The sequence below is a fragment of the Polyodon spathula genome, chromosome 24 (assembly GCF_017654505.1).
Source record: "Polyodon spathula isolate WHYD16114869_AA chromosome 24, ASM1765450v1, whole genome shotgun sequence".
Taxonomy (NCBI): Eukaryota; Metazoa; Chordata; class Actinopteri; order Acipenseriformes; family Polyodontidae; genus Polyodon; species Polyodon spathula.
Window position 1 is genome coordinate 21573318 of NC_054557.1, and position 9423 is coordinate 21582740.

Genomic DNA, 9423 nt, shown 5'->3' on the forward strand with positions numbered 1-9423 from the left:
CAACGCTCAAGTTCGTTTCAGCCAATCACAGCAGAGATGGGCATCCGTTTATTATGTTCAGGGCCCTACCAAATTCACGGTGCATTTTCACCTAGTTTCAGCTATTTAAACCTTACATTTCATATAAGAAAATATGAACATGTAGTTAAAAACGGCAAAATAGAAAGCTCTTAAGTCAACAAAAACATGTGTCTAACAAAGTAGAAACGCTATAAGACAATGAAACTGAAATTGTTGCGTTTCTGTTAATGTTATTATTATTTTTTTTTTAAAAAACTGGTCTGGTTTTAAACATCAATGCACGCAACAGTAACTCAAAAACTATTCTGATTTTTTTTTTCTTCATTCCCTGTCTTTGTGGTATTAATAGCTGTCTCTGTTACAGCTCAGTTTGCTGGAATTGACAGACAGCGCTGAGCTAGGGATAGGGCTCCCTAGACCCACACCGGATTCACAAATCTGTGAGTAGAGACCAGTTATTGGCTGTTGTCAAGTGTCAGTCAATAAATCCTGTCCTATTCATGATGCGCTTTCTTTTTTAAATTGAAACAAGCCAGCAATCTCATCAGGACCCTGTAACACTACATATAACTGCATTAGATTAAACAATTCTGCTCTAAAAACACAGTGTAAATAATCTATAATAAGTATCCTGTAAGTGGAGTTTGCAAACCTGCTCCCACCTCTACTTCTGCTGCTATCTCATAAACCATTTCAGCTGGCAACTTCATATTTCCTGTTGTGGAAAAATGGAATGGCACCCTTCACTTTGACCTCTGACCTGAGATGACCACCATAGTGTGGTCTTGTGACCTTCTGACCGAACACGTTGAGATACTGGCTTCAGACTCAGGTTCGATAATAGGTTTCACACAAGGAAATTAACACTTCCCTGATAGGAGTTTTGTAAAGCCCTTAAACAAGTTTTATACAGTATTTTTTGCAGTTTTCCCATGTTTTCCCATGATTACACTATAGTTCACTATGGTTTCCTATGTTTTTAAATATGATGTACCTTCTCTTACTGTAGTTTACAGCACCATGCTTGCCTATGCTTTACCATGCTTTTACTGTGCTTTAGGTGGGAAACTTTTATAAAGGTAGCTGTCACCACCACAATGTCAAAGCCTTGTATCTCAGAAACCATCTGAGGGAGTGACTTCATATTTGCAGGGTTAGATTTAAGTGGTATGCTAAATGTCTTGCTGATTATAACATTGCTTATTGAGATCTATGACTGAATAGATGGCACACTTGACAGGTATTATCTTAATGTTTGGTACACATCTGTAGTCTTTGATTCCCATAGTTAAGTTCTATTCCTAATGTTGCCCAGTAAAAGTTAACCCTTTCACTGCTGCACTGCTTCACCCTCTGGCCATATCAATGATACAGACCACATGCTTTGACATTAGGCCTTTATCGTTGGTACAGTTGTTTTCTATGATTCTCTCAATAGTTCCATGTTATTGTCCAGTGAATATTAACTGTTCCAGCTCCAATTCTTTTGACCATATCATTATTACATCACGGGCAGCATGGTGGTGTAGTGGGTAGCGCTGCTGCCTCATAGTGGCAGGGTCCTGGGTTCAAATCTGACCTAGGGGGTCTGTCTGTGTGGAGTTTGCATGTTCTCCCCGTGTTCAGTTTTCTACAGGTACTCTGGTTTCCTCCCAGTCTAAAGACCTGCTTAGGTTGATTGGTCACTCTAAATTACCCTGAGTGTGAGTATGTGTGGTGCCCTGCAATGGACTGGCATCCCATCCAGGGTGTAGCTCTGCCTTGCATCCTGTGTATGACCCTGTGACAGTCTGTAGTTCAAAAAAATAGCTATTTTATTATAAATAAACACAAAAATGAAAGGGCACAAGGGCCAAAATAAAGGGATTTAAACACAAATAGAGCAAGACAAAAAGCAAAAATAACAATTTCCAGGCTGGGCAATGCCCAAAACAAAACAAAACAAAACAAAACAAAACAAAACAAAACAAAACAAAACAAAACAAAACACCAACCTGCTTCCTCAGCTCCCTCTCCCTAAATGAGAAGCAGAGGCCTCCTTTTATGTCAGGTGGCTGGGCGCTGATTGATCGTTAATTAAACTAATCATCTAATCAACCCCAGCCACCTGAACACAATGAACCCAGGCAGGTAAGGGAATTTAACCCCATCCCTGCCAATTTATAAAGGGCAGAGCTGTGCTCTGCCACAGACCCTGTAAAAGGATTAAGCAGTTATTGATAATGGATCGATTATTATGTCAATACAGTTCTATTCTAGGTGTTGTCCAGTAGAAATGAACATGTTCACTGCCACAGTGTTTCCTACCTCTGGATGAGTCACGATCAACCTTCACATTTCACAAACCATTAATCTGATAAGCCATAACCCTTAGATCATTGCTCTGTCTTATGAATCTGTCACCTGGAATAGCTATCTTTTTTTTTCTTATTGTTTCTTTTTTTCAGGGTTTTATGTACCCTCTTCCAGCCAGATCACAGCGTATTATTATGAGAATACTGAGATGACCTGGTCTGAAGCTCAGAGCTACTGTAGACAGAAGCACACAGACCTGGCCACTGTGCGCAGCCAGGAAGAAGCAGAGCAGCTCTTCAATGTTAGAGGAGATTCTTTCAATGGTGCTGCCTGGATCGGGCTGCATCGTGACAAAGAGAACTGGCAGTGGTCTAACAGTGATGATGTCACCTACAACAACTGGCCAGTAGGCTTATACTGTGCTGCTGTCAATTCATATGGCGTTTGGTACGATTCAAGTTGCTTTCATCATAAAAATTTTATGTGCTACACAGGTAAAGATGTAAACATTTCTTGACTGAACTAATAATATTTTATTGATTTTTTGAATGGTTTAAACAATGAAGAACACATTTAAATAGTTGTGAAAGTAGAATAGTTTGACTGGTCTCTACATGAAAAATGTTAATAAATCATGTATTTGGTAATGTCTGATGCTCTATTTGTCTTAGTGCAGCTATGGCCAAAAGTTTTGCATTGCCCTATAGAATTAACTAATTTTGCTTCATAAAGTCGAATGAGACCTGCTGAATAATGTTATGTTAACAGATTGAATTACGTCCCACTTTGTAGTTTTCCACATACTTAACAAAGAACTGACAACATTTATTAATTGTGACATTTCTAACAAGAAATACCTAGCTACTACTATGGCTTACCATATCCTTTTGCGATATCATTTTGTAGTTTCTTTAATTACATGATGTTAAATAAACCACAAAAGCAGACCAGTATGGGTCTTTTTCATAGTGGTTCAGATGCAAAAGTCTGCTGCAGGTACCCGCCATGGTCTGCAGTTCAGCTGTCGCGCTGTGAAATGACATTTCTCAGTGCACTAGATACCCAGAGAGTTCCCTTGAAAAGGCTGCAGCATCCCTGGCTAAACCCTATGTGGACGCTGGAACGGTGACCAAACTCGATTTATGGAATTTGGTTTTCCTTTGGGCTCGGAGCCTGTTTGTATTTACAGAGACCAGCAACATCACTGAGAGATAAACCCTGGTTGAAGAACTGAAAAACTGGACTGAAGCTCAGCAGTACTGTAGAGAACACCACACCGACCTCGTCAGTATAAAGAGCGCCAGTGAAAATGAAGACCTAGTGAAGAAAGCGCAGGGCAAGCCCTTCTGGATAGGCTTGTACAATAACCTGTGGAAGTGGTCACACCTGGGGGATAACTACACATTTCACAGAGCAATAGACAACCAAACAACTATATAGGCAATGAGAATTGCATAGTGACGGATGGCTCTGGAGATTGGATTGATGCTCCCTGCAACATTCTGCTCCCATATATCTGCTGCGAGTACGTGGGTGCTTGTCTGTGTCCTCATTAACCATCCCTGTGAGGGGACCTTGTAGGAGTATGCAAATGAATCACTCAAAACACACCCTTTGACTCAGTGCCATTACAGCTGTATTCTATGATTAATGCAATTCCATTACAGGTGGTGTCCAATGAATGTAAGCCATTCCAGTGCCACATTAGTTTAACCTCTTACCGTCATACAGAAAAGGCAATAAAAGCATATGTTAAAAATGTATCCATTTTTATTTTGCAAAAGAAAATATTAATACTCATCTTTCTGTAGACAACCATTACTCTTAAATCATTTAAATAGACATTCACCCCCACGTTGCTTTTACATATGTTTCAGACATGAATAAAGACCCAAAGCTCCCATTTATTGTTGAAGTTTTTAAGAACCTTGATAGCTGATCTGGATGTGACCTGGGTTCACTCTCTACTCCACATCCCCAGCTCACACCTCAATGATCTGCTGTTTGAGTTTACAGAGCCCAGCAACATCATTGAGAGATACACCCTGATTGAAGAACTGAAAACCTGGACTGAAGCCTAGAGGTCTGAAGAACCAGAAACCAGCTTAGTCATTGATGACTGGTTTCACAGATCTCAATTTGTGCTGGTCTTGGACTACCTTACCTGAAATAATATCAGGTAGTCCAAGTAATAATTCGGGGTTTGTGAAACCTGCCATTTCTTGTGCAATGTGTTGTTTTACTTTGTTGTTTGTACCGCGCTGTTATGGATTACATTGAAAGATAATACAGTGCATTGGAATACCCAGTTCAAACTGATGAAAACTGATGAAAGAACCACACTGTATAAACTAGGCTGATTCGGTCTTTGTTTCTGGACTTGTTTTCACAATCGTGGTTTAAAATTTAAAATGTTTACATGTCTAACATAACAGTGTGATGTGAGATTCTCACTTACTTTCTGCTGTATAAGTTTGAATCAATTGAGAATAGTAAATGTGTTCATTGTATCTGTTTAAATTGAAGTCATGAGGACAAAGCTATTAAACGAATATGGTAAATCAACTAAAAGTGATTGTATAACTTTTAGAATGCATTTGAGACAGGTACCATTTGAATACAATGGTTAATGCACACCCAGATAACTAGGAAAGTATATGTCAGAAGCAGTCATTGTATTTTACCCAACCAATCATACATTACCAACAAACCCAAATTAGTATTTTTTTAATGGTAAACCAACTGCTGTTATTACTGTAGGGTGATAGTGTATGCATGTAGAGTTTTGTAGATGGAGTTTGGTCTGTGTGATTCACAAGAGACCTACTTGAGCCATATCTGCTGTGTTAGCCTTTTGCTTTCCAACCAGTCTGTATTGAGGAGGGGGGGGGGGGATGTCACACAAGGGCAGTTTTAAAAGAAGCACATGAACTTTATTAAAAAATATTATATTTGGTACCACACTACCTTTACTTTCATATTCATGTATTGACCCTTTCACTGCTGGTATCTGAGCAATATCGTTGAGGTCACAAGTTGTTATGACGTTTGAACAATGCACTTGAAACATGAAACTCTTCATTGGTTGTTTTTTTTTTTTTTACTTTCTTTAAGATCTGAAGACCACAAGCCCTCCTTCAATGCCTGTCTCTCAAGGTACATCTCTCAAGTTTAAAGAGTTTGTTCAGTGTGACTGACAGCCCACAGCTACCAAGTACCCCTTTAAAACCTAAGAAATTTAAATTGTTTGTTTAATGACTGCACACTCATACAGAAGTCCCTCTCAACCATGTCATAATGACGCAGAGCTGAAAGGTTCCAAATAAGTGAGAGTTTATCAGATTGTAGCCAAGTACAATCTGAATTGTCAATAGGAGGCTAGAAGTATATGATAAAGGTTTCGTGAAGATTAACACAAAATCAGTGGAGCTAACATTATTATTATTATTATTATTATTATTATTATGAATTAGTCCTTTAGCAGATGCTTTTATCCTAATCGACTTAGACCAGGGTGTAAAATATGCATTAAAAACTGCTGCTGCAGAGTCACATACAATAGGACCTCAGTTTTACATCTCATCAGATGGACAGAGCACAAGGAGATTAAATGACTTGGTCACGGTCGCACACACTGAGTCGTGGGCTTTAACCACTGGACCACCAAGCCTACACTTATTCACCTCGCAGAGTGTGACAGATGGATGTGATCAGCGCAGCAGGGTCCCTGTTTTTGATGCATGTGACCCGAAACAATTTCAGCGAAGCTAGAAAATAATGCAAAGTCAAGTATGTGTCACTTTAGCCGAGGATTGAAATAATGCATTTGTTTAGCGTTCTCAGCATGTATTTATAAAGAAAATGACTAATTTTCTGACTTTGCAACTGTACATCCAATCCAGAAAAAGTACTAGAATGCTTGAAAATGAGAAAAGAAAAGCATTCAAATGGTGTGGTGTTGCTATCCCTTGGGAACATTAGCCTGGTTGTTCTATTACAGCACGTTAAAACAACCCTCGTGAAACACTAGCTATTCATTTTGATCTTCTTACAGATACAACCCCTTCAGCCCTGCCTTCAACAGCAGTCACTACTGGTATGGAGTGGAATCCATTCAGTGTGATTCATAACTCACAGCAGGAATGTGACTTTTTATAAATGAAAATTATATATAACAGCTCCAGAACTGAAGGTATGTGCAGTTTGTACAATAAACTTAATGTGATTCGTAAGAACTGTATCAGTAGTGAGAGTGTTATGTGCAACTATTCAGCAACAAGTTTCACAAGGAGCATGATATTTCCTGGATCTTCTCTACTGTAACTGCGAACATGTGAAAGTCTGACTGCAACTATAGCCTTCTACCCCTGTTTACAGTCTGAAAGGTCTTGTGCTGTCTGCAGTCGCTACACTGGATACAAAACCATTCCACCAGAATCTTTGTTATGTTACACCCCGTCTAATCGTTACCCACTGAAAAGGATTGTACAATGTGTGTGTGTGTGTGCGCGCGCATGATTTGAGACATACGTGTCCATTCTACTGTTATCGTTCCCAATTGAAGTTTCATCGTCTTTCCCACCTAGAAGACTTCTAGTGTTTCACTCACTTCGGTAAAAATTTCGTCCATCCATGATTGTATCAAGATCTAGATATATATATATAATAGAGATATATATAATATCTATATATAATATATATATATATATGTAAAATTTAAAATCAACATACAAAATTTTTTCTGGATCCGTTCTTTAATAACATTGTGTTTCTTTTAGTTTCAGATTCAGGAGCACCTCTCCAGGAAGTTTCCAATGGAAGGCGTTAATATGCGCTGGAGAAAAATAGACGGAGAGATTTTCCACAAGATTCAGGAAGAGGAAGAGGAGGAGGAGGAGGAAGAGGGGAAGTGCTCTGAGCCATGAGATACTTGCACGCACAATGGCAACTTTCTGTTTTCGAAGTGCTTTTATATGAGACACTTTCATTTTCAGATTTTATATCAATATTTTCACACACATTTTTGATAAATCAAATATATGAAAATATTGATTATACTAAGAAAATTCAATATTTGACATTAGCTTGATACATTAATAATAATAATAATAATAATAATAATAATAATAATAATAATAATAATAATAATTATAATAATAATAATATGCTGCTATTACAGTACTTTTTAAATACTTCTGCCTTACTCTGTTGCCTGTGTTTTCCTGACCCCTCATAGTATCCTTGATATTTCCTCAGGAAACTCTGGAATTATTTATTTGCAACAATTTTCACCTTTTTTCCTGTGAAATTTTAAAGCAACTGGCGGTTGGCGTAAGGCAGCATCCTGTCTGAGACAAATTAGCTGTATTAGCCAAAACGAAACCTAACTAAATGAATTGGGGGTATTTTTTATAATTCATACTCACTGGACAAAAGCTTGAAATGATAATGCATTGAAGGAGAGCCATGCAGCATCATTAAAATTTTAAAGTGAAAATAATCCAAAAAGCACAATTTATAAACACTTTAAACCCTTGTTCTGTTCACAAACACAGTCAGGTGCGCCTGATTCAATGAGCAGCCTGCTGGATGCAATGAACATGGGGTTACATCACTAAGGCTATGGTTAAGGGTTTGTCTATTGTTTATGAATATTACTAGGTAATGCATTTGGGTAACGATCTTCCTGCTATTCACATTCTGTAACTCTGAATGTATTTTTTGCTACATTATTTCAATAAAGTTTTAATCTCAATCTTTCTTATTTATGACCATTTTACTGACACAAGATTACAAAACTGCTCTTTATCAATTGATCACTTTGTAAATTAGTGAATCAGGAGATACAGTCACATGATAGATAAAATAGAAGTTCAAACAATGGGATGCTCTACCAGTCTATCAAACAGACTGGGACTAAAACTAATGACAAGAAAACAATTCTGTGACATTGTGGCAGGGCAAAATGCCTGCTAGTGTAAAGAGGGTTTGTGTGGGAATGTAAGGTTGACAGGGATGGTGTTAATTCTGTCCCTTCCAACAATCACATATGTGACCGCCCTCCAATTATTACTGAAGAAACTCATTTATTATTGGCAAACTTTGAGTTGTCACTAATACAGTTGTCGGAATTTCTCCAATACCACATTGTTAACATCACTAATAACCTTCTCACAATTATGTTGGAGAACACTGCTTTAAGATTACAACCTGCCATTTCAATTATGTTCCAATATCATTTCAGTTTGCTCTCTAATTTACAACTTCTGTTTCTGCTCTTTTGATCGTAACTTCTCAAATATGTGGCCTCCAACTTAGTTGCTGGAATTTTCAGCAGAGCGGAACATCGGAATGACAGCAGCGTCACTCAGACAGTCCACATGTGCAGATAGGAGCTCTTAAATTACATCTTCAATCTTTCATGACGTGAATGTCATTTCTTTTAAGAAACGTAGCACTGGACTGGGGGTAAATGTGAATGTGTTTCCAAGTGATAGACATACAAAGCTGAATGACCGTTTGCTTTTATAACTGAAGCTGAAGTGAAAGTACATGTTTGGTCTTTTGCCTAAAGAATATTTTACAGCAACCTATTTTGTGGTTATTGCACCAGGGTACATACACATTACTAAAATATCAGACAAATGTTACTGTTTTGTTCATTTTGCTCGGCTGTTTAATACATACAAATGCAATCACTTTGGGAGACTAAGCTGAAGTAGTGCCCCCACTGACCAATGCACTTTGAGCAAGACGATGCTATGGAGGTGAAATGACCCAGGAGTGGAAGTGTGACATCTCCTGAAGGCCAGGCATCAAAACTGGGAGCTTTCTTTAACCCAGTGTGGTACCAGATATTATATAACGTTTGCTACAAAAATGCATTGTTTTCTTCAAAACTGAAGAATTATGGAATTATTTTGGTATCTACAATCACTTTAAGAGACAAATTAGCTGGGGTAGGTCAAGCAGTCACTACCTAGGAGGCGCTCTCCCAATTACCAGTTTGGAATGAAATGCGTCAAAACAGTAAAACTGGTTAGGAAATTGCGATTGTTACAAAATAAATTTCAGCAGACACAAAGACAATCCGTTTAAAAGGGCTGA

The 9423-nt window shown here is 38.1% G+C and overlaps 1 protein-coding gene across 1 annotated transcript; it reads left to right on the top strand.

Annotated features, from left to right (window-relative positions):
• Positions 1 to 2474: 2474 nt before the first annotated feature.
• LOC121298606 (C-type mannose receptor 2-like) lies at positions 2475 to 7241 on the top strand. Its single transcript, XM_041225731.1, has 3 exons — positions 2475 to 2810; positions 3530 to 3729; positions 7095 to 7241. The coding sequence occupies exons 1-3, from the start codon at positions 2525 to 2527 to the stop codon at positions 7239 to 7241; spliced, it is 633 nt and encodes a 210-aa protein (XP_041081665.1). The 5' UTR covers positions 2475 to 2524.
• The last annotated feature ends 2182 nt before the right edge of the window (positions 7242 to 9423 follow it).